The sequence below is a fragment of the Aptenodytes patagonicus genome, chromosome 27 (assembly GCF_965638725.1).
Source record: "Aptenodytes patagonicus chromosome 27, bAptPat1.pri.cur, whole genome shotgun sequence".
NCBI lineage: Eukaryota > Metazoa > Chordata > Aves > Sphenisciformes > Spheniscidae > Aptenodytes > Aptenodytes patagonicus.
This window is the reverse complement of record NC_134975.1, coordinates 290361-311008: the sequence shown is the minus strand read 5'-3', so window position 1 is coordinate 311008 and position 20648 is coordinate 290361. Positions and strand designations below refer to the sequence as shown.

Sequence of the window (20648 nt, the reverse complement as noted above, 5' to 3'; positions counted from 1 at the left end):
TTTAGCCCCTTGTTGGCTCCAAAGGCTCAAGCCTGGGGTGCTGGGGCTGCTGGTGGTGGTGTCCAGCAGCTGTGGTGAGCGGAGGAGGGCTCAGCAGACGTGTTGGGGGGTCCCTGGACCCCCCCCCCCCGCCCCTGTTCTCATGCCTGGGCCCCTGCTGGTGGTGGGGCAGGGGGGCTGAGTGGTGGGAAGGGGGATGCTCCCAGCCAGCGAGTGCCTTGTGTTCTGTCTGGGAAGGGTGTGTGCAGGGTGGTGTGGAGGGCGCTGGTTCTGCGGGGGGCCAAGGGCCAGTCCCTGAGCTCACCGACACTGCATTTGTCTCCCCAGGTGCTGTCTGGGTGCTGGGGGTGGGCTGCAGCCTCACAGGGGGAGCAGGGACAGGGCAGGACTGTGCTGGCATCGCCTTCCTGAGCCTGCGTGTCACCGCAGGGCCACGGCTGATATTTTAAATCAAGCGTGACAGCTGTGAGGCAACAGAATGTAATGTCCCAATCTATTGCGTTCTCATCATGTTCTCTGCAGTCTCCCATTACGATGCTAACAGCTGTGGTGGTAAAACTGCATCTACGCCTGGCTTGAAACAGGCTTTGCCAGCAGTTGTGATGCCTTGGGCGCAAGATCCTGCTTGTTGCAAGCAAAGAGATTCCACTTTCCAGCGTGCCATGGGACAAGGGGAGGGGAACGGATTCTGCTCCAATGCTGGGAATGTGGAGGAGCTCCTGGGTCCCCAGGACGGAGGGGCATCCTGCCACCCAGGGGTACCTGGGGGATACAGACAAAAGGACACACAGAAGACTTCTGGGTGAGTGCAGGGCCACCCCTGTGGCCTCTAGGGAGGGGACAGTGTCCCTGTGGCGGTGTCACCCCACGAGGACTGGGAAGTGTGAGGCTGCTTCTAGCTGTCCGGAAAGGCTTTGTCTTCTGCTCGGTCCTCATTGGGTGTTCTGTAGCAGCCCCCCACCACATGTCCATCCATCTGGCAGCTCTCCTGCTGCGGGCTGTCCTCTGGGGGTCCATTCCACGTTCCCTGGGCAGCTCGTGTTGGGGGTGGCGGGGACGTGAGGGCTATGCCTGCTCTGGGACAGCACCATCCTCACTGCGAGTGGCTTTTTCCTCTTCCAGGCAAGCGGTACACACTCCATGTGGTGTGAGCCCTGGTGCTGGCTGTGCTCATGGCTCTGGTCCTGGCTTTGGCTGTGGCTGTTGCTGTAGGGGAGGAGCAGCTGCCTCCATGTGGCCCCTCGGCGCAGGGCTGTGTGTGCCACCAGCAGCCCAGCCCGTGCGGTGCCAGGCTGGATGCGGCCCCTTCCCCTCCAGGCTGGGGCAGGCGTTGGTGTGTGAGGCTGGTGGGGGGAGTGTGGTGGGGCCAGGCCCTCAGGCTGGCTGTGTCCTTGCCCTGTCCCTGGGGGTCCTGGGGAGGAGCAGGGATACCCCCACCCGTGCCGTGGGGAGGCTGTTAACCCCTGGGGTGTCTGCTCCCTGTAGGTCCCTGGCAGCAAATTGGGGATCCCCATGGGGAGAGCCTGGGGCTGCCTCCTTCCCTGCCCCACGGAGCTGTGTCCCCGCTCCCTGTGGAGCAGAATCCTCTGACCTTCTCCCTTTCTTCCCTTCCCTTTCCAGCAGGAAGGCATGAAGGGAGTCCAGATCTGCCTGCGGCTCTGGTGCTGGCCTGTCCTGACAGCTGGGTTGGGTACTGCAAGGTCTGCTACTACCTCTCAAAGGAGGAGGGGAGCTGGGAGTGGAGCCAGGAGCAGTGCTCCTCGCTCGGGGCCTCGCTGGCTGTGCTCAAGATGAGGTGGGAAATGGTGAGTGAGGGGCTGTTGTGGCTGTGTGGGGGTGAAGGGTGGCCGTTACTGGGTTGGGTGCAGACCCCGGGGTTGGTGCTGGGCAGGCAAGAGGTGCTTGTCGGGACAGAGATGCAGTTCTGCCCTGGGGCCTTGGAGGGTGGGAGGCACGGGGTGCGGCGTGGAGCCTGGGGCGCGTCTCCCCATCCGCGGTGCTCAGCTGGGCCCCGAGCACTGCAGAGCTCCGGCAGAGCAGGAACAACACCGCTAGCCGGGCTGGTGAGCTCCTTCAGAAGCCTCTGGAGCTTGTTGGAGCAGCCGTTGGGTGGGAGCTGCTGCCATCCCACGACCGGTGGCAGCAGTGCAGGGCCAGGGCTGCCTGCGAGGCCGGCAGGGACCAGCGTGAGGCTGTGACTCGTGTGGGGCTGGCAGCAGCTCCTGACCGTTGGCTTCCCTCTTTCCTACTCAGGAGCTTCTCTTGCGCCTCAAGGGCAATGTTGATTACTGGCTTGGGCTGCGGAGGCAGGGCGAGCACCTGGAGTGGGTGGATGGCAGCAGCTTCAACCACATGTGAGTCCTGTCGCGAGCCAGGGCCATGGGGCGACCGTCCTGCGGTGGGCCAGGCAGGGGCCTGGTGGGACGTGTCTGCTGGGACTGTCCCTTGCAGGCAGCACTTGCCTTTTCCTGGTGCTTGAGGGGACAACCGCTAACCCAACAGTACCAGCAGTGCCTTTCCTTCTTCTTGCAGGTTCCTGGTGCACAGCCAAGGAGTGTGTGCGTATTTGAAGGACCATGCTGTCACAAGTTGAAGCTGCTCACAGCACCGGCCTTATCTCTGCCGCAAGCCCCAAGCTCTGATGGGAACCACATGACAGAGGTGATGGAGAAAGAATCACAGAATAGTTCGGGTTGGAAGGGCCCTTCACAGACCATCTAGTCCAACCCCTCTGCCATGAGTGGGGACATCTCCAACTAGATCAGGCTGCTCAGAGCCCTGTCCAACCTGACCTTGAACCTTTCCAGGGATGGGGCATCCACCACCTCTCCGGGCAACCTGGTCCAGTGTCTCACCACCCTCAGTGTAAGACATTTCTTCCTTAGATCTAATCTAAATCTACCCTTTTTTAGCTTAAAATCGTTCCCCCTTGTCCTATCGTTACGGGCCCCATCGAAAACTCCATCCCCGTGAGCGTTGAGGGGCCACCGCGAGGTCTCCCTGGAGCCTTCTCTTCTCCAGGCTGACCGACCCCAGCTCTCCCAGCCTGTCCTCACAGCCGAGGTGCTCCAGCCCTCGGATCAGTTCCGTGGCCTCCTCTGGACCCGCTCCGACAGGTCCACGTCCTTCTTGTCCCGAGGGCCCCCTGGATGCAGTTGCTCTGGGGGGGGTGTGTCTCACCGGAGCGGAGCGGGAGCATCCCCTCCCTCGACCTGCTGGCCACACCGCTTCTGAAGCGGCCCAGGAGACAGCTGGCTTTCTGGGCCGTGAGCGCATGTTGTCGGCTTACGTCTGGCTTTTCATGCACTGGTACCCCCAAGCCCTTCTGGGCAGGGCTGCTCGCCATCCCTTCATCCCCCAGCCTGTATCGATACCGGGGGTTGCCCCGACCCAGGTGCAGGACCTTGCACTTGACCTTGCTGAACCACGGGAGGCTCACATGGGCCCCACTGTTGTGGTTTAACCCGGCAGGCAGCTAAACACCACACAGCCATTCGCTCACTCGCTCCCCCGCCCCCAGTGGGATGGGGGAGAGAATCGGGGGAAAAAAGAGTAAAATTTGTGGGTTGAGATAAAGACAGTTTAATAGGGCAGAAAAGGAAGGGAAAATAATAATAATGATGATGATAAAAGAATGTACAAAATAAGTGATGCACAATGCAATTGCTCACCACCCGCCGACTGATGCCCAGCCCTTTCCCGAGCAGCGGTCGCTGCCCCCCCGGCCGACTCCCCCCAGTTTATATACTGCGCACGGCGTCGTATGGTATGGAATACCCCTTTGGCCGGTTTGGGTCAGCTGTCCTGGCTGTGCCCCCTCCCGGCTTCTCGCTGGCAGGGCAGGAGAAGCCGAAAAGTCCTTGACTTAGTGTAAACCCTGCTCAGCAACAGCTAAACCATCGGCGTGTTATCAACGTTATTCTCCTGCTAAATCCAGAACGCAGCACTGCACCAGCTGATGGGAAGAAAATTAACTCTACCCCAGCCGAAACCAGGACACCCACCCAAGGACCTTCCCCGTGCTGGGGACTCACAGCTTCACCTCTTCCACCAGCGCAGGGATGTTCTTGCCTCAGCTGCTGCTCCGGGTTGCTCCTGGTCCCAGCAACAACTCACTGCCAGGTCTCGGGGAGGTGAGCCTGCGGGAAGGGGAGACATTGTGGAAGCTGACGTGTGGCTGCCTGGACTGGGACCTTGGGTTGTGCATGGAGCGGGTTTCTTTCTCCTCCTGGGACCACCCCAGAACTCGCCTTGCTTCTCTCACAACTTGTGTATACCTGCTTCTGCACCGTGGCGATGGAGCTTGAGCAGCTGCTAGCGGACGAGATGGGTGCCGAAAGCTGGGTGGAGGTCCCTGGCGCTGTGCAGGGCAGAGGGGACGCAGGCCCGGGGTGTGAAGTGGCCCTTGTGGGAGAGTTACGGGTGTTGATGCTATTTTTCTACTGATGTTGACGTTTTTATTAAAACACGGTAAACTACCGTGGGTGTCCCTTCTGTTCCGGAAGGCGCCTGCTCAAGGCAGCCCTGTCCCTTCCCCTCCTCGCCCCTGGGTGCGCTTTCCCTCCTGGCTTTTGGAGCGTTGGAGGACACGTGTGACGTGTCGGCTGCCCCCCGGGGTCTCCTCCCTCGAGCCGTGGCAGCGTGGGGTGCTGGAAGCTGGAGGGGGATGGCTGGAGCTCTCTGCTGGAGCCCGTCACGCGGCGCTGGCTCTGCCCGATGCCCAGGTGAGTTCTGGGGCTCCCCCCAGGCCGTGCTCTGCTGAAAGCCGCCGTCCCTCCCCGTCACCCCTCGTTTTCCTGCGTACGGGGGCTCTCGGGGGCCCCCCAAGTCCTGACCCCCTCAAGAAGGTGCTGCTGCAGGAGCCCCAGAAGCAGCTGAAAGCAGCCGTGGGTGTTAGGGACGAACTCGACCAGGATGGTGGGTGACCAAACCTCGCTGTGACCCCTGCGAGCGTGGTGCCGGTGTGGTGGCTGTGCGGGAGGGCCCCTTCCCAGTGCTCCCAGTCCGTCCATCCTCGAGCATCCCAGTTAGGGGCTCAGATGGCAGCGGGGATGGGAGAGGGGTGCTGTTGGGGCAGTCCCACCTCATCTTTTTTTGGCTTGTTCTTCCTGAGCTGGGGAAACCCCATTTTTGAGGCTTCTGCCATGGGAAGAGGCTCTTCTCTTCCTCCCTCCCCCTGATTTCTTTCTAATTTCTAACCAATTCCTCTTTTTTCCCCCCCTTAGAGCTCACACCGCTACGCTTCCTCTCTGCCTTTGCCTCTGTTAAGGATGACAATCCAGCTAGAAGAGCGATAATCCCCCGCGTTAGAGCAGGCACAGGCTGTGGTGAGTGGAGAGTGGGAAATGCAGGAGCACGTCCCCTTTTTGAGGTGCCTTTTTCCTCTGGGGCAAGGTCACTCAGGCTTTTTGACTGCGACAGCTCTATAATGACCTTGGCGGATGTGGCAGCCATCACAGGCTGCCCTTCTCATTGCAACCTTCCTGCTTTCATGCTGTTAACCACAGCTGCCCCCTTTCTCATAAGAGAGAGGGCAAAACTTACCCAATAGGGCCTCAAACCTATTTTAAGGAAGGAAAAATAGCTTCGAGCGATGTTGCGGAAATAACGCTGAGCTGCTTTGAGCACGGTGATGGCTGGCGTAGGCGGCTCTCGCCCACCTGCCTGTGCTAGCAATGCCTGCACCTCAGTTTAGCTTGCATTTCCCCCACCTGACTCTTTTTCTTCCTCCACACGTCACACGGCTCCTGCCGGTATTGCCTGCAGTTCAACCAGGACTGGCAGCACTGGGTTAAACTGGTCACTCTAGAGCAACCAGCGTGGCTGAGCATCCAGTTTCCACGCACCGCTTAATTCCTTCTTGCTGCTGTTGCTGTAAAGAGGAGGGATCCCGCTCAGCGGCGTGCTGGGTTTGCTGTTCCTAGCTGCAAAATTAAAAAGCTTAACGAGGTTGCAGGTGTTAAGTTTGCAGTGTTCGCTGCTCTCTTTAGGAGCTCTTTTTTTTTTTTTTTTTGGTTACTTTGCCTCTGTGCGGTCGGCTTGGATGCCAAAAGCCTCGCTGAAACCTTAAACCAAAGGGTTTGTTGCTTGTAGAGAAGCAGAAAATATCCTGACAAATCTTCCCGGGGTTTTCCCTACCTGCTCTGGACAGGCAGCACGTGGGGATGCCGAGGTCGGATGTGTGCAGCACAGACCGTGATGGGACAGTCCCCGCTCAGGTCCCACCGTTCTGGGCATGGCATGGGTTGCAATCAAGGCCCCTGTGTGCTCACATTGCAAGTCTGGTGTGGTTTTGCTCTCCAGAGAAACCACTTTCCCCTAAATGGGGATAAATACCTAATTTTTGGATGCTTCAATAGGTCTAAAAGCATCTGCCTCATCTTCAGACAGTCTGGCTCTTGCCTCACTGGGGTTGGGAAGATCCTTGTGTGGGGTTTCTCAGCCTGTGTGCAGAAAAAGATGAGCAAGTCTTCCAAACAAACCAGTGAGAATGTCATCTCATGCCTTTATAGCTATATTTTCTACAACTTTGGGTTTGTGTTTTCTTTTCTACCTTTCCTGCCCTCTAATTAGTCTAGTCCCATCCTGGTTTCCAAAGGGAGAAGCTGACTGTCTCTTGGAAGAGACTTGAAAACAAGGAGTGAAGGAAAACCAAATAGATTTCTTGAGCTGTTTGGAACAACTTTCCATCCTTTCCCCTTGAAGGGCTCATTACCAACCCCTTGTTACCAAAGAGTCTCCCAGGCTTTTTGGCACCTGCTTGCTCTGCAGAGCAGCAAAATGGCAGCGTGCTTCAAACCCGGGCTGAAAAAACGGTGGGATTACAGAGAAATCGGTAACAGGGAGAAGGCGGTGATGATGTTGGAATAGGTTTGGGTGGGGAGAAGCACTTGTCCTTCTTTGGATGTGCAGGGGACAAGGTGGCTTCTTGGTGGCTGAACATGGCACTGACTGTCTTTCAGAGGGTGAGGGGTGCAAGCTCTGCCCCACGGGCTGGACGCTGCGCGGGACCAAGTGCTATTGAGTTGCCAACAGGATCAACCCTCGGAGCGAGAGCAAGCAGGACTGCATGAATCGGGGTGCCGAGCTGCTGATGCCGGGGGACCAGGATGAGCTGGTAAAGGGACGGATGGCATCGGGGGTGTGGGACGGGTCCCAGGACTGCACCCGAGGGGCTGGTGGCACCCGGGGAAGGGTTAAGGGCTTGCCCAGAAATCTGGGGTCAGCACCCACCCCTGCGCCCAAGCCTCCGGGATGCCTCTGCCAGCGTCAGAGGGTGGGGGACACCAGTGGGGCTCGGTCCTGGGGTGGGGGCTGCGCGGGGACGGGTTGGAGCCTGTTTTGGGATGGCACGCTGGCATCACCCCCTGCCCTCTCCCCGATACGGGGTTTCGTAAAGGAAGTCGTACGGAAACCCACCAGGTACTTCTGGCTCGGCCTCTCCGTCCCCTCCGCCGGGAAGGGCTGGACCTGGCTGAACGGCTCCCGCCTGGACCAGGGCCGGTGAGCGCTTTGGGGAGGGATGGGTGTCGGGGTGGGCACCTCCACCGTCACCCGAGGGACCCTGGTGCCGTGACACGGGCTCCCCCCTGCACCCGCAGGTTCCAGCTGAGCCCCTGGGATGAAGGCAGAGCCTGCGGGGTGCTGAGGGGCTGCAAGCTGGGCTGCGGCTGGGAGAGACGCTCAGGGACGGGCCAGGATCCAGGCCCTCAGTGGTGGGATGCGGGAGCCTGTGCTGACGTTGTTGTGCAACGACCATCTCCTGCACAAATTAATAATGACATTAGCTGGGCTCTGTCGTGTGGTGTTTCCAAGCAAGTTTGCTAATGGGGAGGGCTGGAAAGAGCATCTTTCTGTACCAGATAAGCCTGCTTGCGCACGCATACCCATCCTCGTGCACGCTGTACCTGTCCCTTTCTGCCTGGCAGCACTTGCCCCTGGACCTGCCTCACCCTTCCATGGCTCCAGGGTGCACCAGGGCCCCCATCCAACCCCCTGGGGAGATGCTTTTGGGATTTCTGCCCATGCCAGCGTCCCCCTCAATCTTCTTCCTGGACTGTCCCCATCCTCAGGTCATGCTTTCACCCCGGGCACAGCACAGCTAACCCAGGAGGTGGCTCATGCCAGGAAGGGACTGGCAGGCGGTGGAGGAGACAGATGCTCGTGGCACAGTGCTCGCAGCAGAATTGCGAAGGCAGAGAGGAAGCGCAGCGGTGAGAGTGTTAGGGTTAAAAAGTGAAAAAGAGGTGGCGGGATTAAAAAGAAGTCCAAAACTAAAACCCCAGCAAGCGAGGTCGCCACGAGGTAGTGCCTGGTCCAGAGCCCAAGGAGGGCAAACACCCGAAACCTATTTTGCTGAGCAGAGGAGGGGGACAGGGGATATGGGGATGGCTGCAAGTCTAAGCCAAAGCTGCCACACTGGGGTGATGGGGAAGAGATAAGAGCCTCTTCCTATAGCATAAACCTCCAAAAATAGGGTTTCCCCAGCTCAGAGCAAGCTGCAAAGCTCGGTGGGACTGCCCCATGGGTGTTGCGCCACTTCTTGCCCCCGCTGCGTGAAAACAGCTGCCTGAACTGGGATGCTTGTGGATGGATGGACTGGGAGCACTGGGAAGGGGCCGTTTGCAGCAGCCCTGATGCCCGGCCCTTCCACATAGCCACAGCATCACTGCCCTCACAGGGGATGCAGTGAGGTTGCTTCACCCACCATCCAGGTTGGGTTTGTCCCTGCCATCCACAGCTGCTTCTGAGGCTCTTGCAGCAGCACCTTGGGGGGGGGGGATCAGGATTAGGGGGGCCCTGAGAGCCCCTGTACACAGCCTTGCACAAGCAAACACACCCCTGTGCAGACACGCGCGTATCTGCGGGCTCATCCTCCTGCCTGGAGCACCTCCTCTCAAGTGGGAAAGAGGCCCTGGCTGGGGAGCTGGCAAATGTTTCTTTGTGGGGAAGGCAGATGGGATCTGTCACCTAAAAACCATCCGTGTCGCTCTCGTGGCTGGTGGGTGAGGGTGCCGATGATGGGCAGCATCAGCTGATGCGCTTGGGAGGATGTTTTTGAGCTGATGCCATCCCTGCTGCCCACCCTCCCCTGGTTGTTTTTTTTTTTCTCTCTCGGTGGAATTTACTGAAACAGCCGGTTTAATCCAAAAAGGAGTGTGAGCGGATGAGAGTCATTTAAGGACGGTGCAAAAAAGCTGGGAGTCAGGAAAGGAGGGGGGAAAAGCTGCAAGGGAGGGGAGATGTGTCTCTGCCTCCATCCTGCCTTTTGCCACCTAGGTTGGAGGACACGGAGGTACAAAGGCTGGAGCAGCTCCCACCTCCCCGCCGCCCTTATGGGTGCTGGAGGGAGTAGAGGAAGGTCATCAGTGGTAAATACTGCAATAATTAAATTGGCTTTGAGGTGGTTTGTTTTGATGGTGCTGGGCATGGAGCACTTCCTCTGGTTTTTATTTTCATGCATGACTGCTCCGAGGCAACCCTGAAGGCTCACCTGCTGATCTGCCCTTGCTGAGTATTTCTTTATTTATTTTTTATTTCTTTACTTTTTTGGCTGGGGAATGTACAGACAGCTTTACGTCCCCTCTGTGCTCTCTGTAGGAGATGAGACAGGACAGGGACTCTCCAGAGACTCTCAGCCTGTCACCACCCCGAGGACACCCTGGGCAGGACAATCCGAGGATGCCAACCTGCCTCCACCCGCCGCCGGGGCAATGCTGCGTCTCAGCGTGGGCTGAAAAGCCTTGAGCCGGTCGGTAACAGAGCTGGGAGAGCTGAAATTGGTGGGCTTCCAGACGTTTGCACCCACTGCCTTTCCCTTGGACCAAGCGGTGAGTTATGGGGCACAAGCCAGGGGTAAAAGCCTCGAGGAAAGGGGGCAGGAGAGCGTTGCGTGGTGGGAGGTTTGGGCTGGACCTGGGTGAAGCACGTTTGGACTTGAGCCTAATTCACAATTCCAGAGATTGCTGTGCCAAATCCAAGGGAGAGGGGAATTCTTGACCAGGAAAAACTGTATGATGACTTGCTGAAATAATTTGTTACTGCTGCTCAAGCTCATGCCTTTATCTGGCCTCATCCCTTGGTGTGGTGCCTTACATCGTGGAAAAGCTGAGTGAGCTTTTCCAGGTCCCTAACGATCACACTAGCTGTGAAGACGGAGCAGAGAGACCACTATTGATGCTGATGACATCTAAGCAATGGTGTGACTTGCTCCTGCTGTACCCCAAAAGCATCCAACCTGGGGGTGTCTTGTAAGCACCAGTGGGTTGTAGCTTTGCTCTGATTCTGCAAGTCCCGGCAGAGCGTGGCTGGGGTTTGGGATGCAGCCGCTCCCCCGTCTCCCCATCTGGCTTTGGGGGATGGAGGAGGGTGTGAGATTAACTTAAAAAATTCAGGAGCAGCGATAAGGAGTTTCCTAAGGCAACAGTACTGGTCAGACAGAGGAGTGGTTTACCACAGAAAGCATGTGGAAGGGGTGGGTTTCAGCAGCTGCTTGCTATCGGTTATTAGATGCCTCTGGTTGCTTCCAATTTGCTGGATTCTTGCTCCAGTACTAGAGGTAGGGGATAAATTTGGGGTTCAGGAGCAGAGAGCGCCCCTGTGTGTGTTTAAATCCCTCATCTGGATGGAGGCTGTGGGCATGGAGGGGGGAAATCTGCAGTTTTTTCTCTACCATGGAGGAAAAACGTACAGTGGAAGTCAGTTGCTCGGTGGGAGCTTCTCTGTCCTCTCCCAGCAGCTCCTGGAAGCTGGAAACCCCAAGTCCAGCAGCAATTTCCCCATGAGTTTGGACTGGGAAGCTGGCGTGGAAAAGCCCATTTTCCTTTGAGCATGCGGAGGGCGAGTTGGGAGCCTGCAGAGATGGGCACTGGGGCTGCCTTGCAAAGCTCCGCAGATGGGAACCTCCTAACTTCATTTGGGGGCATGTTTTTTTCCCCGCCCTCTAGCATCTTCCCCCTCGGCACTCTTCTCCCTTCTCCCCTGGGACTCCTGTTCCAGCTCAACCCAGGCTGTGGGTCCCACTTTGGGGTCCTGGTGACCCCAGGGTGTTTCCTTGCAGCGACGCCTCGCTGTGTCCCCTGTTGCGTAGGATACCCCTGCAGCTAAAAGGTGGATTTTTTCTCTGTTTTTGCAGCAGTATTTGGGTGTTGTCAGGGCACGAGGGATTCAGTCCTGTTTGCTGCATGGATTCCTCACTCCTTGGGCGCTAGACAAAAGCGCCTTTGATTTATTTCTGCGTGCCACTTGCAGAGACATAGCTTCACTGGGCAGCAATGTTTCTCCCTACCAAGGCCATGAACTAGAACAAAGTCCGCCTGTAATGTTTTTGACACGCTTTTTGGGACACACAAGTCCTTTATTTCCCACAAGAGTATGTTCTGATGATCAGGTTTCTCTGATCCCCACTTGGGTTTGTTTTTTTTTTTTCCCCCTCTTCCTCTTCCTCCATCACCTGCTGTTTTACTCCAAAATGCACCAAGCTGCAGCCTGGGGCAGGAGTAATTTGGTTTTGGGCGACGGGCGGGTGTTGGGGACAGTAGCAAAGCGCTATATCAGTTAAACCCTATTCAAAATCAAGTGTTTGGGGAGAAAAAAAACATCCTTCTTGATTCTTACCTTTGCGAACACACGAAGGTTGTTCTTACCTGGAAAATATTTGCTGCAAATTGAGCAAGGTCCAAAGGGCAGGTACTGGTGATGTAATTTGTATTTACAGTGCTGATATTAAACAGGAGCACCAGCTGTGCATCTGATGTCAGGGTTGTATATACAGTTTTAGTAAATATGGAAGCTCTTTGTTAGAGGAGCTGTCGGTGACTTCAAGGGCTTGTTGACCACAGCATCCGCAGGTTTTTCTATTTTGCATTGGTGGATTCTTGTTCTGTTTCCTTCAGGTTTTTCTTGTAAATGTGAGTGTTCTACAAATAGCTCCTGTGGGACTGGTTTTGCTTCTCTGGGGAGAGACCTGAATGTGTTAATGTTTTGCCATGGGCTTTGGGAGAAGGCGGTGTCTAGGGAAAGGTCAAAACCCAAAAGAATTTAGAAAAACGGTTTGCAAGAACAACGTAGAAAAATATGCTGTCGTGGGAGGTTTTGAGAAGCAATAATTCAGAGTGAACGCAGGCTGGGACCTGAAAAAAGGAGAAACGGAGCTTTGAGGAAAATGAGAGATTTAGAAAAAACTGCTGTGATGAGCAGCACTGAGGTTTTGGGAGGATTATGAGCTTTTTGTCTTTTTATTTTAGTGACCGCAGGAGCATCCTGGCAAAGCCCCGGGACGGAGAAGGACCTGGCTGGTCCCTGGTGCTGTGCTGCGGTCTCGAGGTGTTCTTGACCCTGGTCACCTTGTTGCTGGTGGAGTTGAAGGACGTGCTTGTCCCGGAGGGTGCTGCTGTCCCCTCCGTGGCGCCAGGGATGGCAGAAGCTGTTCATGATGCAGGTACATAAGCACCATCCCCTTTCCTAGAGGCTTCAAGAGCTGCCCTGCATATGATGGGGAGATGAAGGGGCGGTTTCTGTGCTTTGGGCTGGGGGACGTGGCTCAGATGGGTTTGAAGGGCCATCCAGCACCACGTGGGGTGACCTGAGGGCCCTGGAGTTGAGGGTTGGAGCTGAAAACACCCTGCAGTTGAAGAAGTGGGGATGTAACTGAGACAACACCTCTCCAGGGCAAACGGAGCCGGCAGAAGCCGATAAAATCAAGGCTGGCTTGGAAAAACAAAGCGAGTCCTGGTTTTTTTGAAGGCAGAAATCGTGTTTCCCTTCCTGCCATGCATGTAAACCAGATGAAGGGGGAATGCTGCTTTTTTCCCTTGACTGTCCTGGGAGAAAAATACCCACGGTCAGGCACTTCCTACTGAATAACTTCACAGCATTAGCGGTAACTTGTCTCATTTGCACGGGCTTCTTGCTTTTGCACACGCAAAGACTCGACGGCTGTAATAATGCCATCGCAGCAGAGAGTGGAGGAAGGGACCAGTAAGGACCGGTCTTGTTTTGGGGGATGTTGTTTCGGAAGTCGTGGCTGGGCTTAGCGTGACGTGGGCAGCTAAAATTTAGTTAAAATAGCTGGGGTGAGGGGGAGGAGGATGTAAGAAAGGTAAAGCTGTTTGCAAGCTGCACGAGGCACAGGGCAGCCCAAGCTGTGGATCTGGGGGATGGTGCCCATCTCTCGTGGTTGAGGGGGGATGGAGAGGATGCAATGAGGTCGGGCAGTCCTAAAAATCCTTGGAGGCTGATGAAAGCACTGGGATGCACCCCCTTGAACTGAGCCTGCACCCCACTGTGTCCCCCCTACATGCTTTGTGGCTGTATTTGAAGGTGTTGAAGGCACCCGTGGGGGGAACACAAGAGCTGCAGGGAGCTTGGGGTGCTCTTTGTGCCATGGGTTTGCCGGCCGTGCCTCTTCCACGTGGTTTGTCCCCAGGTTTTAGCCTCAAGTGCATTAAAGATAAAAAGGTCCCCATCGGGGTCACCGTGGTCGTAGCAGCGTTGCTTCTCACCATCATCGCGCTGGCGGGTAAGTGGCTGAGGGTGGAGGTGCCCACCACCAAAGGCCTCTCCTCCCCTGGAGAAAACCCAGCAGCATAAGTCACCAGGACGTGTTCTGCTTATTTCCAGCTAAGAAATGCCCGTCCTGTCCATCCTGCCCCTCTCCCGTCCTTCGCAGCTGCCTGGAAAATGGGATTGGGTACAGGGAGAAGTGCTTTTACTTCATGGAGGATGAAGCGGACTGGAACAGGAGTCAGATTGCTTGCCTTTCTCTCGGAGCCCATTTGGCTACCATCAACACCCGGGAGGAGCTGGTAAATGAGAAATCCCTGAGGAACTGGTGTGTCAGTGGCTTTTGGGAAGCAGATTTGGGATTCCCTTGGAGGAGGGCATAGTGTGAAGATACATATGATGCTTGCTTTTTCCCCCCCTCTAGCGTTTCCTCTTGCGCTATGGGAGTTCCTTGCACTACTGGGTCGGTCTCCAAAGGGAAGGCTCTGGACCTTGGAAATGGTTCAACGGGTCTCTCTTCAACAACCCGTACGTCCCGTCTTCTTCTGGAGAACGTAACCATGTCCTGGGCTGAGATGGGTCAGGGATTGAATGCAAGAAGACACATATATATAAATTTAATGAGGTGGGAACAGTTAAACACCACTTTTCTTGCTTGAGCTAAAGCGCTCGGAACGCAGTCCGTGGATTTGTGTGATGCAGATGCTGGCAGGGTGTTGAGGGCATCCCTTGATGAACCCCCCTGGGACCAAGCAACTGAAAATATTCCCTCCTTTGTGGAGTGGGAGGCAGTTTTTGTTCTGCGTGGGGCGGGTTGTTTGCTAGGAAGGGTGGTCCCTGCTCCTTGCAACACCGTTAACCCATATGGGAGATGCTCAGCCACCGGCCTGTGGCTGACAGCAACCTGTTTGCTTCCCTTTGAGTTTTCCTTCTGCTGTTTGGTGCAGGTTCGATGTCCGGGGCAAGGGACAATGTGCCTATATCAACGTTGACGGGATCAGCAGCGACTGGTGCTCCCAGATGAAATACTCTGTCTGCAGCCACCCGCAAAAGCGCCCCAGCAGGATTCGGAAGGATTCAGAAATCTTCTGAATTTCACCTGAAATTTCCTCCTCGGCAGTGGAGGTCAACCACAAGCTGCTATTAACCCTACACAACATGGTAGTGAGTGTCCTGATGGTATATATTTATTTTAATTTTAGTTTATAAAAGCAGAAACTCCTCATGACAATGACACGGAGCCGTGACCAAAGGATCCTTACTTTAGTCTGGTGACTAGTGTCTTTCCAGCTTTTGCAGTTGTAGGGAGACTTGGGAATATTCAAGAGGCTTGGAAAACTCCCTGCTTTGCTGGCAGCTGCAGCGCTGCGGAACTCAGTCCTGCTGGATTTGGTGTCTTTGCTTTTTGGTGGATTTGGAGGAACTGGAGGCGAGGGGCAGAAATGCGAAGTGGAGAAATGAAACAGAATTGTTTCGGAGTCCCCCCTGGGAGAAGACCCCAGCCTTGGCAAGGAGCCACCGAACCGCTGCTCTGGGATGTGTTTTGGCATCCCGGCGAATTGCCCGGCACCGAGCCTGTCCCGTTGTTCCTTGTGTTGTTTCCTCTGGCTTAAGTCTCGGTGGCCTCTTTCTGGCAAATCCAATGCAATGCTGCAGATGTGGGAGTGCAGCTGACCCCTCCGAATCGCGGCACAAGCGTCCGCCTTCATGGGACCCAGCGCCAGAGACCTCGAGAGCGCCGTGACGGCAGTCAGCCTGGCGTCATGCACTTTGGATGCTGTGTTTCCAGTAACAGTATTTATCTCATTTAGGGTGTTTCCCCCCCCCCCCCCCGCCCAAAACCTGAACCAGGTCAGCAGTTGTCAGCTCAGCTGCGAGCATGGGAATGTACCACCCATTTGCCTCTTGTTTTTCCAGCTATGTTGGGGAAGCAGAAGTGTTGGGGGACCCTGTGCCCCCCAAAAAACTTGTTTCTCCTCCCCAGACCCCCATGTGTGTACTACTTGGTCTAATAAATATTAGCTCTATCAGAAACTGCCTTTTTTTCTATATACCGGGGTCACTGTGGCTATGACAGCACCCCTGCGTGAAAAATATTACCACTGGGGCGATCTCCTTGCTTTTTAACAGGTTGAAATTTCCCCGCCTTTGCATTTTGCATTTGGGTGTAAAATAGGAGTAACGGTTTAATTGCTTTTTCTTCTCTTCTCCCTGTTTAGCAGCCGGGCTGCAGAGACTGAACCCTTGTCGCTCTGGTTTAATTTGCTCCTGTGAGCGTTGCTGCCGGCTCCAGAGGGATTTTTGGGAGCAGCCAGGTCTGTGGTCAGCATCGGGCTGGGAAATACTTCCCCTGGGATGTGGTTATTGCAACCTGCTCATGAACCGGAGCCGGGGGACACTCACAAGGCTTTCTGTAAAGGGGATCCATCCCACCATGTCCACTCTTTTCCCTCTCATCTGGTTGATGCTCAGCCCCATCCAGGCTCCGGAGGCGTTTCCGATCATCTCCCTGACGAAAGCCTGGGAGAGGAGGGATGGAGGTTCAGAGCCGATCGCGTGGGGTGGAGGCCTGATCCTGCCCGTGGGGATCTGGTCTGGGATGAACTTGGCACATCCCAGCTGCAGACTTGGGGCTGGAGATGTCAGTGGGTGCTTTGAAAGAGGTGGGAGAGTGGTCTGGAGACGATGGGCAGGGGAACAGCGTTTTTTGGGGTGATAGAGGAGCCTGGCAGCCCGTGTATGGGGCAGGATGTTTTTGCCCTTCTCCCTTAACCTCCCCTGAGCTCAGATTTGTGGGTTGTGGTTTTTTTTTTTTTTTCCCCCCTGAAATCCTGCCTGGCAGCGTGGGCTTGGGCGCTTCGCAAGCCAGGAAGGAAAGGTCAGCCGCAGTCTGGAGGCTGTGTGGCTTTTTGTAGTAAGCAAAGCTTAAAAAGCCAAATGCAGGGGCAACGCTCGAGCCTTTCCCCCGCAGTTATTTACCTTCTCCTCCACGCTCTCCAGCATGACCAGCTGAGATCGCTGGTATGAACAGTTGGCCTCCGCCACCTCCCAGAATTCGTTTTTTGTGGAAAGCCAGTAGCACTTGGCTGCGAAGGGCTGCCAGCCTGCGGGACAGAGCCAGCAAGCCGAGATGCCTGTGGCAGAGGATGAGTGTGAGTGGTCCTTGGTCCGGTGGGTGCCACGGGGTGAGGGGCAGAGCTGGGGGCACCAGGCTCTTGCAACCCCCCTGGGACACTCGAGGCTTTTCCTGCCCTTTGAGCCCCCCCAGGTGCATTTTTGGAAAACATGGGCTGTGCCCATGCTGGAAAAATCTCCCCTGGTGTGTGGGGGGAAAGCAAGAGGAGCAACAGAGGAAGGTGTTGAGGGCATGGGGTGGTGCAGGGAGAGGGTGATGTGGATGAGGACAGCAATTGGGAGGACTGGAGGGTCTTGGGGTGCTTTCCCAATGTTCCTGGCCTTGTTCCCCTCTCCCATGTGGAAAGGGGACAACAACCCTCCAGCACCTCTAACAGGGTGGGGTCTCTATCCACAGCCCCAAAGCTGTGGGTGATGCTGAGCCGCGGTACCTGCTGCATGGTGGCTTCCTTGCTCACACAGCCTCTGTCTCAGCTGCAGCCGGAAGCAGTTCGGGAGCATTTGAACTCCGGGATGTCCTGTCGGCTGGTGTTGGTCGGGCAGGTTTCCCAGGAGCATGTGCTGGCTCAGGATGGGGCCATTTCCACCTGAAATGAGGATGGATTTGACCCGCAGCATCGTGCTGCTGTCGAGGCTGGAGGATGCAACCGTTGGGGTGAAACCCTGGTGCAAAGCAGCCCTTTGGGGATGGAGCAAGGTGCTGCCCGGGGATAGGACTCTTGGGGGGACACCCCTGGGGTCTTTGCAACCACCACCAGGGTGGAGAAAGGGACCTGTGTCAGGACAGGCTCCAAAAACATAAATCAGCCTATGCGTGTCTGTGGGGGACATGCTGGCAGCTTTACCCCTCCTGCCCACTGGGGACAGCCACTGCCAGGGGCAGGAGTGGCCCAGGAGCTGCTCCCTGCTAGAAATACAGGAGAAATCTGCTCCAGCCCAGGGAGGGGCTGGCATGTGATGGATTTGGGGAGATTTTCACCATTTTGAATGACAGACCCTGCTACTCACCATGTCGCTGCAGCAGCCGCAGCACGATGCCTGCCAGGACCGTGGTCCCGACCCATCCAGCTCCCAGCAGTGCCCAGTACCACCGAGGACCTGCAACGGGACCCATACTGAGAGGGAGGAAGCAGCTCTTCTGTGGTCTTTGCCCTGTTTTTAAAACCCTTTGTTTCAGCAGGCAGGACCCCCGTGTCACTCCGCTTAGCGAGAAAACCTTGCAAGTGTCTGCGGGAGCAACGGAGCCGAGAAAACACACAAGCCGCCTTGCTCGCTTGCCTGGGGAAGCTGCAGAGAGCAAACCTGCAAAGCCTCGGAGCTGGGAGCTCAGCTCCTCTCCTCCCCGTGCTGCACCCAGAGGTGCCCTGGGGAAGGGAAGAACCCAAAGCAAAGCCCTTGGGATGCTTCCACAGCCCCACAGACAGTGGGGCTCCGGGCTCGCCAGCCAGCTCAGGGTGCCGACGTTGTTGCCTGCTCGCTGTCTGCGCCGCCTCCAGAGCCCAGCTCCGAAATTGCGAACGTCCAGCGACTGCTGCCACACGAAAGGAGCGAGGGCTGCCAGGTGTGGCTGGCCCTCGCCTTCCTTGGCAGCCCTTCCACAGCCCCACAGACAGTGGGGCTCCGGGCTCGCCAGCCAGCTCAGGGTGCCGACGTTGTTGCCTGCTCGCTGTCTGCGCCGCCTCCAGAGCCCAGCTCCGAAATTGCGAACGTCCAGCGACTGCTGCCACACGAAAGGAGCGAGGGCTGCCAGGTGTGGCTGGCCCTCGCCTTCCCTTGGCAGCCCTTCCACAGCCCCACAGACAGTGGGGCTCCGGGCTCGCCAGCCAGCTCAGGGTGCCGACGTTGTTGCCTGCTCGCTGCCTGCGCCACCTCCAGAGCCCAGCTCCGAAATTGCGAACGTCCAGCGACTGCTGCCACACGAAAGGAGCGAGGGCTGCCAGGTGTGGCTGGCCCTCGCCTTCCCTTGGCAGCCCTTCCACAGCCCCACAGACAGTGGGGCTCCGGGCTCGCCAGCCAGCTCAGGGTGCCGACGTTGTTGCCTGCTCGCTGTCTGCGCCGCCTCCCAGAGCCCACCTTGGAAATTGTGAACGTCCAGCGACTGCTGCCACACGAAAGGAGCGAGGGCTGCCAGGTGTGGCTGGCCCTCTCCTTCCCTTGGCAGCCCTTCCACAGCCCCACAGACAGTGGGGCTCCGGGCTCGCCAGCCAGCTCAGGGTGCCGACGTTGTTGCCTGCTCGCTGTCTGCGCCGCCTCCAGAGCCCACCTTGGAATTGCGAACGTCCAGCGACTGCTGCCACACGAAAGGAGCGAGGGCTGCCAGGTGTGGCTGGCCCTCGCCTTCCCTTGGCAGCCCTTCCACAGCCCCACAGACAGTGGGGCTCCGGGCTCGCCAGCCAGCTCAGGGTGCCGACGTTGTTGCCTGCTCGCTGTCTGCGCCGCCTCCAGAGCCACCTTGGAAATTGCGAACGTCCAGCGACTGCTGCCACACGAAAGGAGCGAGGGCTGCCAGGTGTGGCTGGCCCTCGCCTTCCCTTGGCAGCCCTTCCACAGCCCCACAGACAGTGGGGCTCCGGGCTCGCCAGCCAGCTCAGGGTGCCGACGTTGTTGCCTGCTCGCTGTCTGCGCCGCCTCCAGAGCCCAGCTCCGAAATTGCGAACGTCCAGCGACTGCTGCCACACGAAAGGAGCGAGGGCTGCCAGGTGTGGCTGGCCCTCGCCTTCCCTTGGCAGCCCTTCCACAGCCCCACAGACAGTGGGGCTCCGGGCTCGCCAGCCAGCTCAGGGTGCCGACGTTGTTGCCTGCTCGCTGTCTGCGCCGCCTCCAGAGCCCAGCTCCGAAATTGCGAACGTCCAGCGACTGCTGCCACACGAAAGGAGCGAGGGCTGCCAGGTGTGGCTGGCCCTCGCCTTCCCTTGGCAGCCCTTCCACAGCCCCACAGACAGTGGGGCTCCGGGCTCGCCAGCCAGCTCAGGGTGCCGACGTTGTTGCCTGCTCGCTGTCTGCGCCGCCTCCGAGCCCACCTTGGAAATTGCGAACGTCCAGCGACTGCTGCCACACGAAAGGAGCGAGGGCTGCCAGGTGTGGCTGGCCCTCGCCTTCCCTTGGCAGCCCTTCCACAGCCCCACAGACAGTGGGGCTCCGGGCTCGCCAGCCAGCTCAGGGTGCCGACGTTGTTGCCTGCTCGCTGTCTGCGCCGCCTCCAGAGCCCAGCTCCGAAATTGCGAACGTCCAGCGACTGCTGCACACGAAAGGAGCGAGGGCTGCCAGGTGTGGCTGGCCCTCGCCTTCCTTGGCAGCCCTTCACAGCCCCACAGACAGTGGGGCTCTGGGCTCGCCAGCCAGCTCAGGGTGCCGACGTTGTTGCCTGCTCGCTGTCTGCGCCGCCTCCAGAGCCCACCTTGGAAATTGCGAACGTCCAGCGACTGCTGCCACACGAAAGGAGCGAGGGCTGCCAGGTGTGGCTGGCCCTCGCCTTCCCTTGGCAGCCCTTCCACAGCCCCACAGACAGTGGGGCTCCGGGCTCGCCAGCCAGCTCAGGGTGCCGACGTTGTTGCCTGCTCGCTGTCTGCGCCGCCTCCAGAGCCCACCTTGGAAATTGCGAACGTCCAGCGACTGCTGCCACACGAAAGGAGCGAGGGCTGCCAGGTGTGGCTGGCCCTCGCCTTCCCTTGGCAGCCCTTCCACAGCCCCACAGACAGTGGGCTCCGGGCTCGCCAGCCAGCTCAGGGTGCCGACGTTGTTGCCTGCTCGCTGTCTGCGCCGCCTCCAGAGCCCACCTTGGAAATTGCGAACGTCCAGCGACTGCTGCCACACGAAAGGAGCGAGGGGCTGCCAGGTGTGGCTGGCCCTCGCCCTTCCCTTGGCAGCCCTTCCACAGCCCACAGACAGTGGGGCTCCGGGCTCGCCAGCCAGCTCAGGGTGCCGACGTTGTTGCCTGCTCGCTGTCTGCGCCGCCTCCAGAGCCCACCTTGGAAATTGCGAACGTCCAGCGACTGCTGCCACACGAAAGG

At 57.6% G+C, this 20648-nt stretch overlaps 2 protein-coding genes and 1 pseudogene across 4 annotated transcripts; 2 read left to right on the top strand and 1 right to left on the bottom strand.

Moving 5' to 3' along the window:
• The first annotated feature begins 532 nt into the window (after window positions 1-532).
• On the top strand, window positions 533-8205 carry LOC143171445 (C-type lectin domain family 2 member D-like). 2 transcript variants are annotated; one of them, XR_012997196.1, is made up of 6 exons: window positions 533-802; window positions 1621-1805; window positions 2533-2661; window positions 3938-4133; window positions 6963-7117; window positions 8073-8205. XR_012997196.1 is itself a non-coding variant. In XM_076360419.1 (4 exons), exons 1-4 carry the CDS (start codon window positions 697-699, stop codon window positions 2591-2593), a joined length of 453 nt encoding a protein of 150 aa, XP_076216534.1. In that variant the 5' UTR covers window positions 533-696; the 3' UTR covers window positions 2594-2655. The 2 variants fall into 2 exon arrangements, 1 of the variants encoding a protein (XP_076216534.1); XM_076360419.1 differs by lacking the exons at window positions 3938-4133; window positions 6963-7117; window positions 8073-8205 and adding an exon at window positions 2254-2354 and having other exon boundaries at window positions 2533-2655.
• An 891-nt stretch (window positions 8206-9096) lies between these two features.
• Window positions 9097-15528, top strand: LOC143171446 (early activation antigen CD69-like). 2 transcript variants are annotated; one of them, XM_076360421.1, is made up of 7 exons: window positions 9097-9371; window positions 9601-9830; window positions 12246-12439; window positions 13427-13519; window positions 13621-13805; window positions 13928-14031; window positions 14451-15528. In XM_076360421.1, the coding sequence occupies exons 3-7, from the start codon at window positions 12415-12417 to the stop codon at window positions 14593-14595; spliced, it is 552 nt and encodes a 183-aa protein (XP_076216536.1). In that variant the 5' UTR covers window positions 9097-9371; window positions 9601-9830; window positions 12246-12414; the 3' UTR covers window positions 14596-15528. The 2 variants fall into 2 exon arrangements, with proteins under 2 accessions (XP_076216536.1, XP_076216535.1); XM_076360420.1 differs by having other exon boundaries at window positions 9097-9514.
• The window catches only part of LOC143171327 (uncharacterized), an 8685-nt pseudogene continuing 3149 nt past the window's right edge, over window positions 15113-20648 (bottom strand).

Coding starts and splice junctions, on each gene's coding strand:
- LOC143171445 (XM_076360419.1), top strand. CDS start 697: ATGCTGGGAATGTGGAGGAGCTCCTGGGTCCCCAGGACGGAGGGGCAT. Junction 803..1,620: donor GACACACAGAAGACTTCTGG/GTGAGTGCAGGG, acceptor TTCCCTTTCCAG/CAGGAAGGCATGAAGGGAGT. Junction 2,355..2,532: donor GGCAGCAGCTTCAACCACAT/GTGAGTCCTGTC, acceptor TTCTTCTTGCAG/GTTCCTGGTGCACAGCCAAG.
- LOC143171446 (XM_076360421.1), top strand. CDS start 12,415: ATGGCAGAAGCTGTTCATGATGCAG. Junction 12,440..13,426: donor AGAAGCTGTTCATGATGCAG/GTACATAAGCAC, acceptor GTTTGTCCCCAG/GTTTTAGCCTCAAGTGCATT. Junction 13,520..13,620: donor CACCATCATCGCGCTGGCGG/GTAAGTGGCTGA, acceptor GCTTATTTCCAG/CTAAGAAATGCCCGTCCTGT.